At 36.4% G+C, this 16,773-nt stretch overlaps 1 protein-coding gene across 1 annotated transcript; it reads left to right on the forward strand.

Annotated features, from left to right (window-relative positions):
- The first annotated feature begins 2,361 nt into the window (after positions 1-2,361).
- Positions 2,362-5,177, forward strand: LOC113360653 (chromatin-remodeling ATPase INO80-like). Its single transcript, XM_026604141.1, has 3 exons — positions 2,362-2,592; positions 2,656-2,717; positions 4,781-5,177. The coding sequence occupies exons 1-3, from the start codon at positions 2,362-2,364 to the stop codon at positions 5,175-5,177; spliced, it is 690 nt and encodes a 229-aa protein (XP_026459926.1).
- The last annotated feature ends 11,596 nt before the right edge of the window (positions 5,178-16,773 follow it).

Genomic DNA, 16,773 nt, shown 5'->3' on the forward strand with positions numbered 1-16,773 from the left:
GGACCGCGCGGCTCTTTGTCGACCGCAATGGGAAAATAGTTTTGCCTATTTACCCATCCATTTTTCATCCATTATTCATCCCATGGTGGGGGGAAAATTGGCAAATCAAAGATTTCCCGATCCATGTTTAATGTGAGCTAGTTTTAAGCCTTTTGCACTAGTGTGGTGGATATTTACAAGAAGGTTTAGTGAAGCTGACAACATATTTGATAAGAGATCCAATGCGAGCTAGTTAAAATTACTGCTACTTGGTTTGTACCGGATGCGTATAATATTAGTTGAGCATACACGAAGCTATTCAGGTGTAGGAAACCAGTGTATGAGTGTCCCAGTTATATTAGTTTGTACGAGTGTTACCAGTTAGGAAAGAATGCAGATCTTAATTTTTCCGATAGACTCGTTGTGTTGTAGACTAAAATTTGTATTTTTCTTCTCATGTTTGAGTTTTATTCGATTTAAAAGTTAATGGATTTTTTTTATTCGAAAGAACACCAAACGAGAACAACATGAAATAGAAAAACGAATAGAGAAGTGAAAAATCAACCGGTTTTCTTAGGGATGGCAATGGGGTGGGCATGGGGCGCCGACCTTAAATCCCATCTCTTACCCCGTTCAAAAAATCGAAACCCATCCCCTTCTCGTTCCCCATAAGAATGGGGCGGGACGAGTATGGGGAATCCCCGTAGGGAATGGGTTTCCCATGAGTTACCATAATATTACAATAAACATTTAAAATTTTGTAAATAATAATAATTCAAAAATAATTATAATGGTTCAAACAATGATACTAACCTAAGAAATGCGTTTTAAAATTTTAAGCTTATAATAACCAACTAAAACTGTAAAATAAAGGAAACAATTGATCCACAATTAAGTATTATGGTTCCTTTTACTTCTTAGTTCCTCATAACTTACCATCTCTACATGTTAATCATCTCATCATGATCTTCTTCGCTATCTTCTAGAAAAAGTTCCTCAATCAGATATAATAAGTTATGGTATGGGTCGGGTATGGGGAGGGGACCTTGAATCCCATCCCCGCATCACTACTTTCGGGGATTCCCCGTATCCCACCCCATTCCGCGTTCATACGGGTAAAACCCTAACTCATAGGGGCGAATCGGGTTTAGATGGGGTAAATTGCCATCCCTAATTGTCAGTAAATTTGAAAAATCTACCTTGTCGCACTTGCGTTCATTAGCCTCTTAATTTTCTCATGTTCTCCTCGGACCTCTTCGTCAGATCTAGAATGAACTTTCAATCAAAGAATAATGCTTTACTAAAAAAAAGCAGACCGCAACCGATAATCACCACTTTGCTCACCGACTATCAAACATCAACCATGGTGGGAGGCATAGACTTCGCAAACGAAAAAGATGTTCCAAAGAATGAAAGAAACATTTTAAAAAATATGAAGAGTTCAAGTTGCTAATCAAAAATAGACGATTTTAACTCTAACATGTTCTTATTTTAAAACGTTTTGTTCATTCTCTGGACAGATTTTCGTGTAAGCAACCCACAATTAATGGAGATATTCCGTGCGAGAGATGGAAAGCAGAAACAGGAGAAGAGAGGGGCATTTTTTTTTTGTTTTTTTTCGTGAAGCAAGAGAGGACATGTATAGTATTTATATAGAACTTAACTTCTTAATTAAGAAACTGTAGCCTGCAAACCGACTATCAAGACTTCCTTCTAACAATGCAGACTTAGATTTGGGAAGTAGCTAAGGTTACCTGATCCAAGCCAAGTCTTCTTTACACCCCAGATATTCAAACACACCCAACTCACCGAACAGACACAGGGGCAATTTATGACAATTTGGAGGCGATCAAAAAGTTATTGGTTTTCATCTATCAAACCATCTCTTTTTGATTCCTCTTCTTTGTTTTCGTCCCCCTTTTCTTTTTCTTCTCCTGTCAAGCTACCTTTTGGTACATTTCTTGTTTGCAACTTTCATAGATTAGGAGTCGTCATTCAAAAAGGGGTTGGAGCTCGGCTTGTTGCTAAGCTTCCGACTAATTTCTTACCAGATGATAATTCTTCAAAGCTATTTTAATTTGAAATTAAATATGTCATAATAAAATTAAGAATATAAAATGTATAAGTTAAAAATATTCTTAATTTTTGAAAGAAAAAAAAATCTTTGAAATAGAATATGGATTTGAAAATATCAGTTTACTACTTTAACCCGAACTGAACTATAACTTGTCTTGAGGCGGTGGTTCAAGAACCGGCCGGGGAGATCCGATATATGCTCTATATAAGGAAGCCTTATTCACGATTCAGTATCATCCATCTGTTTCCATCTCTCTTTACGTCCCTCTCTCTTTCTCTTTTCGTCTTGCTATCACACCAACAACTATGGGATGCATTAACACTAAGAATCTGGACAAGAAAATTGTTCATCCTTCTAATGTTTTACAAAAGAAAGTTAAAAGTGAAAATAACGTTGAGGTGAAGGAAGATACGGATGAAGGCTGGGCTTTAGAGAAGGAGGGTGGCAATATTGCTGAATTATCTGATGGAAAAGAAATTGATCAAGTTAATATGATCAAAGAAAAGGGTTTGGAAGATCTAGTTAGAAGATATGAGGTGAGCAAAAGTAATAAAATCTCTATTCATAGTGCAATGTGGATAATAAAACATGAATTGTAGTGTGATTCTACAACATCAGAGTTTGACATGTTGATGAAGTTCTTGGATAAAAATGGAGATGGGTTTATAAAGATTGAAGATTTTATTCAAGTCTTCACCTTCAAGTCGAAATAACAAGTCTTGATGAACACCGCTATTACGATGTTGAATTTCTTTTTATTGATGATCAGCAATTGGGGTGTTCAATTTGGTCGGCAATTACGTTAAATTAGGTTATTTTATTCATTAATTACTGATGATTAAATATGTTTAGTTTCACGTTCAGAGAAATAAAAAAAAAAATCTTGATGATCAGCAATAAAGATGATCAATTTGTTAATTAGGTTAAATTTGTTAAGAGATAAATTCAGTGTTTTTTGTTTAGTCCTTTCTTCAAAGTTGCACATTAATGAATTAGTACTCAAAAGCTTCACATGAATTTTGAAAATAGCAGGCGTTCTATGTGTCATCTGATAACATAACTTGCAAAGGGCCGGGACGATAGAGTAACAGGTCTCAGTATTAGAGAGGTTTCTCTGTAGGGAAATACTAGACCAAGTAATGTTTGGAAAAACAAATGTTTTGCAAAACTCCATTCGTTTTCGCAACGCTTTCTTCAACTGTTTGTAACAATTTCTTCTACTCATTCGCAACAGTTTCTTCAACCTCGAACGCTTTCTTAAGCCCTTTCGCAACAGTTTCTTTAACCCTTGTACGGTTTCTTCAACCTCGTAACGGTTTCTTCAACTGTTTCATAAAAATTTTCTGAACCCCAAATGGAATGTTAACCTTCCTAGGTGGGACACAAAAATTTGGAAATTCTGAATGTCTCCCTATCTAAATGAGGAGTTAGAGCACAATTTTAGAAATAATTATACAAAGAATCTGCACATTGTAGAAATAATTATGCAAAAACACCATACACAATATTTTTAGACTAAACTGATAGTACCTCTTGTTGTACATTTATTCTGTAAAGGCAATACACCATAAAATACAATCCTGTTAAAGGAGCGGGTGGTTCCATTGGAGGGGCGGCAAGGGTGATAGCAATATCCCTATTATTGGTTAGGGGGTGTCCTATAGGGGTTGTTAATTGACTAGATTACCCTTTTCACCTCAAATGGACTAATTTACCCTTGCTTTTTTGGTTGAAAAGACTGGTCCTTCCCCATTATTAACCCAATTGAATCTGAAAATCAAAAAAAAAAATCAACTTTACTTCATCTTCTCTTCTCCTCCTCTCCATCATTAAAACTGATTTTTCATCGTCCTCTTCGATTAATCGGCGATTTGAAAAATTGATAATCGTTGATTGGAAACTATATTAGAGATGCCGAAGAAGAAGGTTGACGAAGATTGTAGTCGTTCTAATGAACCAAATCCTCCATTAGGTCAAGAACATCAATTTGAAACTCCTCAACCGTAAAAATAAAGCACAATGACCTTTATGAGGTATGTTTCGAAAAACCCAGTTAGGGTTTAGTTTATTGTGTTGATTAGTTAGTTTTGTATAAAAAATTAGGGTTTTGGATCGAAATTGAAACTGAAAATTGTGTGTTGCATGTGAGTTACGGTTGATAATTACTCCAATTTCAACCGTAACTATGGTTTTTGTTGATGATACGGTTCGTAATAACTGAAATACAAACCGTAAGTTTTTGAATTTATGAGAAATTGTTCAGTTACTTTTTTTTTTTTTGCAACCGTAAGTAGCTTACGGTTGGTCTCGGATGTTGAGTTACGAAACGTACATTGTTCTGTAACTTTCATTTGGTTTCTACGGTTTGTAATTCCATCAATGTTATCAACCGTATTTGAGTTACGACTTTTAATTCAACATTCATTACCAACCGTAGAACATCCTGTATGTTAGTATTTGGCCAAAGAAAATTTACGGTTGAAAACTAAGATAAAATACCAACCGTAGTTTAGTTACGGTTGATCTCGATACATCAGTTACCAACCGTATTGTTGATACGGTTGGTCTCGATCCACTATTTACCAACCGTGTGAGTGGTACGGTTGGTCTCCGTTCATTGGTTACAAATTGTAACTATGCAGGCTCACCATTTTGTTTTGTTTTTTGTTCTCTATATTATTTGTTTTACCCTTAGTAAATCAATCAATTGTAATGCTTGTGTAGGAAGAAAAAGAGAGGAAATGACTTAACCCCGATTAATCATACGCCCACCCCTCGCGGTGATAAGCATTTAGGGGTTAATAATAGAGGTATCCACAAGAATGAGAAGAAGATGAAGAATAAGTTTGAAATTAAGTTGAGGGAACGACCTGTGGCTGAGTCTGGAGTTGAGCTAGAAGGAGTGAAACATAATGATCAAGAAGAGGTCGGAGTCGAAACTAACCGTGAAGGCAACGAAAATAAAATTGTGGAGGAAGAAACTAATAATGATGAAGATGAAGAAGAATTTAAAGGAACCGATGATTATGGATGGGAGGAAGAGGAAGCAAATGGTAAAGAGGAGGCCGATGAAGAAAATGATGAAGAAAAGGAAGATGAAGCAAATGTTATGTGGCTATAACATGCCGACATGGGAGTCCCAAACTTGTCATGTTTGGACAAACACACTCGTCTTCATAATCCCCCATTTCATAATGTTGTACTTCATACATTATCTTATCAATAGCGCAGTGTGAAACTTGATGTGTAATTCCCCTTAGCCACTTATTGTCTAACCATTTGGTGTATTGTTTACTTCGGCTTTTTTCAAAAGACTCCATAACTCTACGTGATCACGGCGGAAATACGAATCTATGGCTTCGAATAGCGTAACTAACACACCATTACAACTATGAAGTTTCTTCTTCAACCGGTTGTTTGTCATGGTGCCTATATTGGTTAGTGAACGCCGATACGAACTTCTCTTTGTGCGGATCCAACCAATTATCCAACAAATACTTCACAATACTTGGATAACCTATTTTCCAATGAACCACTAAGATACGAGCTCTATCCTCATATTCATCCACGATGATAGAATAGGTCAAGGCTCTCCACTCCGTTTTGAAACTTTCCCATTTTAGTTTCGCCAACTTGTCATCCTTCTCAAAATTCTCTTTGGAAACCTTTTGTTGATGTAACGGTAGTTTCTTTATTCTATCCATAACGCTTTTTTTTGGTTGGACGAACAAGGCGCATGCACTTAGTTTCAATACTTTTCCACAAGTGGAACGTTCAAAGAAGGTTATGAGCTTCCGGGAAAACCTTCTTTATTGCATTCAACAAAGCTTGTTCCTTGTCGGTAATAATCACCTTTGGAATATATCGCTTTACGTAGAATAACTACACTTGGTTTAATGCCCACACATAGCTCTCTTCGAGCTCATCTTTCAAGAAGCAAAAACCAACACTAAAATGAGCATTGGTAGAAGTTTGCCCGACAAAGTTCAACAACGACATCTCAAACTTGTTGGTTTTACATGGCAATCCATTAGAAGGATTTGATGAGAGCACCGTGCCAACTTCACAAACTCGGGATTAGCCAACAAAAGATGTCTTATTCGTCCTTTCTCATCATCATCGTGGAAAACCGAGTAATTATTCGCCTTCCCCAAATGCCTTAACTGTTGCATTTCGTTCCTTTTTTCCCATTTCTTAGCCTTCAATTTTGTTCTTGCGTTGTAGATGTTAGCCAAAGTAGAAGCATTTTGTGGGTTCATTTCCTTTAAGTGAGCGAGGATATCAACGGGCTACATACGAATTTGTGTCAGTGACTCTACGATCTTCTCTTCTTCTTTGGTAAGGCGTCCAGCATAAGAATGTGATAGCAAACTCTCCGGTATAGGGTGGTTATGACTACCGCATACAACTTCTCCAAAAACCACCTTTTTGCCGCGTTCCTTTTAAATTGAAGCTTGAAGGGGCATCGGGTCTTCTTAGTGAACGTAGTTTGCTTCCTCTTTTCCTTTGCTACTTGCACGGTACCCTTTTTTGCACGACTTCTATGTTGCCTCGTTCTCTAGCCCAATGCTTTGCATCATCTTTTTCCTCCCATGTCTCCTCGGTTAAATAGTGAGAGCTAGAATCTTCGGTGAGAAGTTTATTTGCTAAAGGTTGTTCATCCATTAGGGGAGGTACATCCACGATCTGGACAACAATGTACGCACATTAGTCTAAACAAGGCAACAAAACGAAAACATATATAAAGCTACGTTGGACACGACACAGGAAACACCAACCGTAACAGAGATACGGTTGGTAACTACAATCATTTAGAAACCGTAACTTAACTCCGGTTGATAATGGTCCTCCAGTAACAAACCGTAAATAAGGTGAAATAAAAATGAAAACAGACAGAGAAATATACGGTTGGTAAAAACACAGATAACAAATCGTAACCAAGTTACGGTTGGTCTCGATTTACACATTACCAACCGTAAAGAATGCAGTAAATACTGCCATGCACATGATGAGTTACGGTTGGTAACCACTGAAGGACATATCCAACCGTACTGGACTTACGGTTCGTCTCGAAATTTTTTTACCAACCGTAACTGGTAATACGATTGGGTTTTTCCCTAAATTGAACCAGTTACGGTTGGTATTGGATACTTTACGAAACGTAACATACAGTTACATTTGGTGACTAGCTAATTACCAACCGTAAGTTCTTCTGAAATTTTTAAAAATTTGATTTTTCTTACGTTCTTTAGAGAATTTTAAGCAACAAAAAGCTATTGGGAACTAGTTTAGAAGTATACCTTGTGATTTTCAGTGCTGGGTTCTTCACTTTGTTGGGTAATTTCTTCAATTGGTTGAGATCGACCTTCACTATGGGTTAAAACATCTCTACCATCTAACAAATACTCCATATCAGGATCTCCATCAAGAGGTATATGGTATTTGTTTTATTTATCGTATAGAGATTCACCCATCTCAAATTTGCCACTGGAATCACTCATTTTGGTTGAGTGAATCAAAATCTAGGGTTTCACAAATATCACATAAGTTTTCTTTTTCTTCTCCTCTAAACTTTTTTTTATAACTCTAAAAATCTGATTTTAGAGTTATTATGAGTGAAAATTAATTAGCAACACTAATCTTGATTATCAACACTAATTTTGATTATCATCACTAATCTCGATTATTGATAATAAGGGTTAATTGGTCATTTCCATGTTTTTTTTGATAAGGGGCACTTGAATTACCACCTAATGATTCTTTTTGTCTTATTAGGTTTCCCTCCCATCCAATGGAACCACCGTCCCTTTAACAGGATTGATAAAATAGTGGTACAGAGAAACTGTGCGACACATATGTTCATCAGGATATGAATCGGTCCATTTGTATCTCTAACCCCTATCGCTGGACCAGGACAGTTTAATCGGATGGCGTCACTTAGATAAAGTAGAGTTCACGGAAGTAGCGGACAAAATTATTTCAGGCCTGTACGTATTGCATGCCATGTTGAATGGTGAGATGAAAAATAGCTCTTGAACTGCAAAATAAAGGAAGATTTTATTAATTAGTCCAGAAAGTAGCACACGGAAGAATCAAATGGGCAGTGATTCAAAGAGAAAGTGGAGGATGGTGGTGATGATGATTCTCAGGGAGGTGGAGAAGTTAAATTTTCGTATGTTAAATTTACAAAACTTTTAGCAAGGAAAAAAAAACAAAAGGTTATTTGTGTCATTTCAAACAAACCATTCTCTCTTATACTGTCTATGTATTAGAGAGAGTATTTACAGATACTTTTCCAATAATAACAATATTATTCCTTAATTATAAGTGAGGGTATATGTTGGACTTTATACCAATCTTCTCCAACTTCTCTTAGAACCCTTTCTTTGGTCATGTATACTTCCAATATCTATATATGTGCAGTGCAGTTGCGTTTGTTTAAGTAATCAATCTAGTTAATGTACGATTTTATCGCATTCTAACCATGGGAAATGGAAACATAAGTTCATTTGAAGTGGAAACATTTTAAACATACCTGAAAGACATGCATCATTTTCTGAACCACTAAAAAAGTCGCGTGCTTGAGATGTCAGATTTTGAGAGCTTGGAAAATCAGTCTTTCGAAAACTCTTGTTGTCTTTGTCGTGCTGGCTCGGTCAGTTTAGGCTTCGACAGAGATGATCTAGATGTACAAATTGCCTATAGGAAAGATTATATTTGTAGTTGCAATAAATCCTACACTATACCCCTCATATGATTTCATTAATACTCAACTCGTTTTTAGGTTTTTCATATTAATTTTATTGATGAATCTTTGAATATTCTTACAAGAAAAGATAAAGAAATCAAGAATAATCTATGCTCAAAACTTTGTCTCTCCTATTTGCTTATTTCTCACTCAAAAAAGATCTCCCTTCTCTTCTCAGTTGAACGACTATTTATAGGGAAATACATAAGGATGACAGCTAATCTATCCTTTATTTTCGGATACGGCTTGAGACATTCTCGCAACCTTACAAATGTTAATCTCGCAAACTCTCTAATTTTCGCAGGATCATCATATCTTTCTCATGATTTTAGTTGATGTCGTTTATTACATCATTTCTAAAATTGTTCTGCGACGCTGTTGTGTTATGTTGTTGATAATTTCGCTAAGATATTATTGTTGCGAGATTCTGATCATACAATATTACAAGGATCATAAGAAAATTCCTAGTTTGTCAGTAAATTTAACTATACAGAATAATTATTGGAACAAGCTCATTCACATTATTACACCCAGTTACACGAATTGCAAGGAGCTCGGCAAGGAAATCCAAAGCCTAGTTAGTAAGTTCGCGAATCATTTGCGAATTTTTCCGTATCACGAATTTTACCGTCTTATTCGCGTACGTTTGCAACTCCGAACCCAAATCGCGTATTATGTGGCATTCCCGGATTATTCGAGAATCGTTCACGAATTTTACGTATCCCGAATGATACGTCCGCTTAATTCGCCATAAATTCTTTAGTTTTTACTTTTCAAAGACTCCATTTTTTGGGCTTTACTTCCTCCCGAGCATACACGACCGAATATTAGACGTGTTGTAATTTTTATGAAACAAAAACGACTGAAGAGATTTGAAGGTGAAGGTGAGAGAGATCTCAAACTCACTAACCAAGCATCTAAACCACCATACGACGTCCTCTTGGATAACTAATGTTGTATATATTATTAATATCATCATATTAAGTTTATTTTTTTCTTTAAATAACTCACACATATGCATAAAAATTGGTTTATGACCTTATAAATACAAATTATTTGTTATATATAGATACCGAATTTTCAGAGCCGAAATCACATTTATAAACCGAATTATACACGTACTATGCCGTTCCGAATTACTGAAGAATCACGTCCTGTTGACCGAATCTGGATTTTACAGAACCCTACTAAGTTGGAACTCATAGTGCAGGACATCCACAATTCAAAAGTGTCTCTGAATTAGAGTTAAAATTTTGAGGTCTTAGGTATTGGACACGGTTGTTAATGGCGGAGATTTAGTCAAGATCTTACTTAAGGACTACTGGCTTTCACAAAGTTGGAAACCTTTCCTAAAACTAAACAAAGAACCCCATGATTTAGAGTTTTGCAACAAAAAGGTCTGTTTATTTTATTTTATTTTGCAATTTCTACTATTTGAAGGATAGAACAACAGCACCACCGCCCCTCTTGATCGTGGCTATAACTGGACCAATTTTTGCCTTAAATATTTCTATTTTTTAGGTCATTTTGTGACAAATATTTTGTTGGAGGCAACGAAGCTGTCTACACGTCAAATTTCCATCCTTTTGTCAACGGTTTTCAAACAATGGGGTAAGTGGTTCTTTGAAAATGCGCACTTCTCTCAATCTAAGCAAGGGCATGGTCATATGAAACTTATACTCCAATTTTAAGTGAATACTTTGTGGGCACGTATATTGTGGTACAACAACATCTCGGTTACCGTTGATGACTTTATGCATTTTTTTTCTCGATATTATGGAATGCGAATGAGTGTTGAACCTTATCATAAGCAAGCATATTTTGCGATATTCCAATATTGACGGGTTACCTTGAAGATCTATGAATCTCAACGACGCGGTTACCTTGCAGATCTATGAATCTCAACGAAATGACATTCTCTCCGATTGTGCATACCTTCTATTTTGGTAAAAAAAGCCATGCACTTGATAGCAATTCTTTATTTTCTTTTCATGCTTAAAGTTTATGTCCTTAACTTTATATGCAGGTCTGTGTATGTCGACGACGCAGTGTTATTCGTAAGGGCAATAAGGACGTTAGCTATGTTAAACTTTGGAAAACTTGGAAAAATGCCCCAATATGGACTGTAATCATGGTGATCTTCCCCAACGTTAAAAAAATTGGAAAAATGTCCCGTTGTTAGAAGTCTCGGTTAAGTTCACATGTGCGACTTCCCACGTGGGGAAAAATGTTCACTGTGTAACAAAGGTGATGATCACGAAGTCATTGATTATCCTTGGTTATACTCCAGAAGTAAAAACTCAACTTGTAATGGAACTCGAAAACTTTTTCGAGTAGAAGTTGTCTGTTTTTTCTTACGTGGGAAGTCGCACATGTGGACTTAACCAAGATTTCTAACAGTGGGGCATTTTATCAACGTTTTTTAACGTTGGGACAGATCCTTACGATTGCCGTCTATATTGAGGCATTTTCCCAATTTTCTCTTAAACTTTAATACCATTTTTCCGATGGGTTTTACCACATAGAGCCGTGCTATTTTACAGGGGACCTGGACACCCTTGTTTACTTATTTCATCCAACCAAAGAAACGAAAGCAAGTTGACACTGAACACTAAATTCAAAGAATGCTGGCGAAGAGGGCACGAGAGTAAAAAGAGCAAAGATGGACCATAAACCAGAAGATGAGATCCTAAATAATATTGTATCTTTGGGATGATCACACATTGGTAGTGACGAAGTGCTTAGTTACGAACTGAATGATGCAGACGACAACGATGAAGAGAACGGTAAACAAAGCCATGACTAAGACGAAAATTACGAGGACAAGACGAAGATGATGAGGATAAAGAGATGGAGATGAAAACTAGGATAGCGGTACACCGATGAGTATAGTGGTCTTGGGGGTTTACAGATAACTTTTTTGTATATACAGATTTTTAGGTTCTCTTATTTTTTGCCAAGTTATTGCATCCCAATTTTTCGAACAATAAACAGCTTATGTATAAAATATTCAAATTGATCAACATGAATCTTACTCCAAGATCACTAATACAATGCTAATAAGGTACTCGACTCTTGTAAAATCTTGATGGACCTCGACGGCTCAACCTGTCAACCATGAGAGCAACTGCATTGGTGCGATCAAAACCAAAGATCAAAGATCAAAAAAAAGACCAAATTTTGGGTTTAGTCCGTGTTGTGACGCAACGGTACATGATTAAAATTTCGTCAGGCGGACTTTAAAAGTCCGCCCCATTTTTTTTTTCGTAAAATTTCATCAGGCGGACTTTAAAAGTCCGCCCCATTTTTTGTAACTTTCATCAGGCGGACTTTAAAAGTCCGCCCCATTTTTTTTCGTAAAATTTCATCAGGCGGACTTTAAAAGTCCGCCCCATTTTTTGTAACTTTCATCAGGCGGACTTTAAAAGTCCGCCCCATTCTTTTTCTTTTTTATTTAATTTGAATTTTCATCGGGCGTAATTTAAATCTCCGCCCGTTAACAAGCGTACTTTAAATTTACGCCCAGCAACAAGCGTACTTTAAATTTACGCTCGACTATATTAGAATTTGGGATTTGGTCGCGACCATATTTGGTCTGGAATTTGATCTTTGGTTGGGATTTGATCTTTACTCCGTCCCACTGTGTTACGATTTCATCCCAAATTTTTGGTTATACTCGCCCACTGTGGATGCTCTGAGCATATATGAATTCCCCAAATTTAATGCCGAGTCATCTGTGTCTGTTCGGTGAGTTGGGTGTGTTTGAATATCTGGGGTGTAAAGAAGACTTGGCTTGGATCAGGTAACCTTAGCTACTTCCCAAATTTAAGTCTGCATTGTTAGAAGGAAGTCTTGATAGTCGGTTTGCAGGCTACAGTTTCTTAATTAAGAAGTTAAGTTCTATATAAATATTATACATGTCCTCTCTTGCTTCACGAAAAAAAACAAAAAAAACATGCCCCTCTCTTCTCCTGTTTCTGCTTTCCATCTCTTGCACGGAATATCTCCAGAGAATGAACAAAACGTTTTAAACGTTAGAGTTACAATCGTCTATTTTTGATTAGCAACTTGAACTCTTCATATTGTTTAAGGCGTTTTTTTCATTCTTTGGAACATCTTTTTCGTTTGCCAAGTCTATGCCTCCCACCATGGTTGATGTTTGATAGTCAGTGAGCAAAGTGGTGATTATCGGTTGCGGTCTGCTTTTTTTTACTAAAGCATTATTCTTTGATTGAAAGTTCATTCTAGATCAGACGAAGAGGTCCGAGGAGAACATGACAAAATTAAGAAGCTAAAGAACGCAAGCGCGACAAGGTAGATTTTTCAAATTTACTGACAACTAGGTATGGCAATTTACCCCATCCAAACCCGATTCGCCCCTATGAGTTAGGGTTTTATCAGTATAAACACGGAATAGGGCGGGATACGGGGAATCCCGAAAGTAGTGATGCGGGGATGGGATTCAAGGTCCCCTCCCCATACCCGACCCATACCATAACTTATTATATCTGATTGAGGAATTTTTTTTAGAAGATAGCAAAGAAGATCATGATGAGATGATTAACATGGAGAGATGGTAAGTTATGAGGAACTAAGAAGTAAAAGGAACCATAATACTTAATTGTGGATCAATTTTTTCCTTTATTTTACAGTTTTAGTTGGTTATTATAAACTTAAAATTTTAAAACGCATTTCTTAGGTTAGTATCATTGTTTGGACCATTATAATTATTTTTAAATTATTATTATTTACAAAATTTTAAATATTTATTGTAATGTTATGATAACTCATGGGAAACCCATTCCCTACGGGGATTTCCCATACTCGTACAAGGGGATGGGTTTCGATTTTTTGAACGGATAAGGGATTGGATTTAAGGTCGGCGCCCCATGCCCACCCCATTGCCATCCCTAAGACAACCGGTTGATTTTTCAATTCTCTTGTCGTTTTTCTATTTCATGTTGTTCTCGTTTGGTGTTCTTTCGAATAAAAAAAAATCCATTAACCTTTAAATCGAATAAAAACTCAAACATGAGAAGAAAAATACAAATTTTAGTCTACAACACGAGTCTATCGGAAAAATTAAGATCTGCATTCTTTCCTAACTGGTAACACTCGTACAAACTAATATAACTGGGACACTCATACACTGGTTTCCTACACCTGAATAGCTTCGTGTATGCACAACTAATATTATACGCATCCGGTACAAACCAAGTAGCAGTAATTTTAACTAGCTGGTAATGGAGCTAAGATAAGATCATGGGAGGATAAATGGCATAGGGATGGCACCATGCCTTGTCAAGCACCAAAGGTATTTCTCTTCAAAGTGCCTTCACACCTCATGCGTCTGGTCTGAACTGGGAGATCGACATTATGCGCAGCAGACTTTATGACTTTGAAAATTGAAGAAATTAATGGTGCGTCGTCTGATTAGTGACTTGGATTCTATCGTGTTCAATCCGGAAGAAGATGATGTGCTGCTTTGGTTAAGCAACAATTCTGGCCATTTCACTGTTAAAGATGCTTGCAATGCGGAGTAGCTTGAAGGTCTGGAGCAAAATATGACCTCACAATATAGGTTTTCTCCTATAGCAAGCTTCGTCAGACAGCCTCCCCACTTTGGATAACCTCCGTAAAATAAATAGCTGCCTCTTTTCTCCTAGTGGAAATCCGATATTAAATATTTTCCCCTTCTACCATCAACTGCCAGAGAATGGTTCTACGCTAGGAGCATATGGTCTTATTTCTTGGATGCGGCTGGTATGAGCTGTAACACTGCTCCTTCGATTATCAACCTCATCTCCAATTGGACTACTTCCATTCTCTCCGGTACTGCAAAAGAGCTCTGGACCAGACTTTATGCGGTTGTTCTTTGGTCTCTGTGGCTAAAAAAAAAAATGAAAGACACTTCAGCAAAAAAAGAGAAAACTATTGCTGCAATATCGCTGGAAGTTAAGCTTAAGATTTTCTCGTGGTCAGCTCCCAGGCTTCTATGTCTAATGTAAATGTCGATGATATTATAAGGGGGGTCGAAAATTTTCGAATTCCAGAACACATAATATTGGTAGTACTCAGGCCATTTCGAGTGTCTATGTTTAGGAAAGAATTTTTGCAATATTTATTGCTGAAACGGGGAACCCATTATGCATGACGCTTCAAGATTGCCACATGGTTTCAAACCCATTTTAGCAAATCTCGGAATTCTTAATCAATTAGTGAAGAAAAAACACTGACAATACGGGAAGTATCCAACGACAGACCTTTCGCTTTCCAAACGTGTTGCAACATTCCTAGAAAGCTCGACAGATTCAACGCATTCGTCCTCTTAGATGCTCAACCACACGAACGAATTTTATAATTAAATAACTAAGTATGCTTTAATCTAATGTAGTATGCTTTAGTCCTATGTTGTATGCTTCTAAAATAAAAAAAAATAAGAAAGTTTCAAATTAATTACAATAGTACATTGATGTCACAAATTAAATCTTAAAACGACGGTGGATCGGTTCATTCACTTACCATAAAACGCCTAAGACATTTCTAATAGTGCTTTCCGTATATGCCTTCCTTTGTAGAAGTATACAAATGCATATAAATCCTATAACCTAGCTTTGAGCGTCCACTAATTCTCTGTGGAAGATATTTGTACTCATGATCTCTATCTCCACAGTGCTCCAAGAGTAGTATCTTCTTCAATTCGCTTTTAAGTTTGCTACCTATTTTTTTCTTCTTCTTTAACATTTATAAAAGGGTTCGGACTTAACCAAACACACACTACACGAAATCAGGGAATTTGTAACACCCGATTTTGTAACGGATATCTTTTAAGTAACGTCGTATCGACGTTGGTAAATTTATAACGTTGGATAATCCTTGAAATAATTGGTATCTGTCACAGAGTTTCAGGAGAGTTGTGGGTAATTACCTTCCTATCCTCAACTTAAATTGCCAAGTTACATTGTTACCCTCCATTACTACTATTATATATCAGCTCCCAATTTAATCTCACACTCAAAGGCTACCCAGCCTCCCAACGATTCTAGCTTTTTTCTCCAGCAAATTAGACGCATGTGTAACTCTCAGTTACACTAGATATATGCATATGTAACTTCTAGTTACACATGCTAAGAAATTATTGTAAATGAATATTAAAGTGATACATGTATTTTTTTGTATGCCTTCTTTTTGATGTCTATTTTTTGATGCGTAATTTTGCATTACACATGGCATAAGGATGTGTAATTTCTGGATACACATGTCATATGCATGTGTAACTTCTGTTTACACGTTCACATTGTATTTTAATAATTTTGGGCCTAAATTTTAAATTTTATTTAATTATGGGCTTGACAATATATAAAAGTGAAAAATACTAGAACCCCCTATTATATGGGTTCAATATATAGAAGCCCCACTAAATGGATCTTCCACTGTCAACTCCATACTTTAAGAAAATGATGTTACTAGGCCCGGAAAGTCAAAATTTCTTCAGATTTGGCCCATAATTAATTATTAGGAATTTTAATAATGACAACACTTCCCTTTAGAATATATACAGGAGGAATATCATCGGTTTTATTTTCATTTTCATTCTCACATTCTCTCTCTAGTTTCTGCTCTGAATAGTTTTAGGGTTTTCAGATCTGTTTTAAGAAGAAGAAGAAGACGATTTTAGCTTCATCGATCTTAGCTGATGATGTTTATGGATCTCTGCTGATGATGTTTAATCGATTTAACATATCAATCAAATAATCGATTTCAGTTGATTCGAAGATTTCTCAGGTATTGATTTCATCGAGTTGTGTTTCAGTCGATTTACAGATTCAACACAAGTTCATCAGCAAGCTTATAGATAAGTATCCTCTTATACTAGTGATAATGCTTCGATTGAGAGGTTTTAGTTTGTTTATTTCAGAAACAAATCTGAGAAAAACACTTTTCAAAACATAAATCTTCAGGCGTTTTT

Source organism: Papaver somniferum, chromosome 1 (genome assembly GCF_003573695.1).
Source record: "Papaver somniferum cultivar HN1 chromosome 1, ASM357369v1, whole genome shotgun sequence".
In the NCBI taxonomy this organism is placed as follows: domain Eukaryota; kingdom Viridiplantae; phylum Streptophyta; class Magnoliopsida; order Ranunculales; family Papaveraceae; genus Papaver; species Papaver somniferum.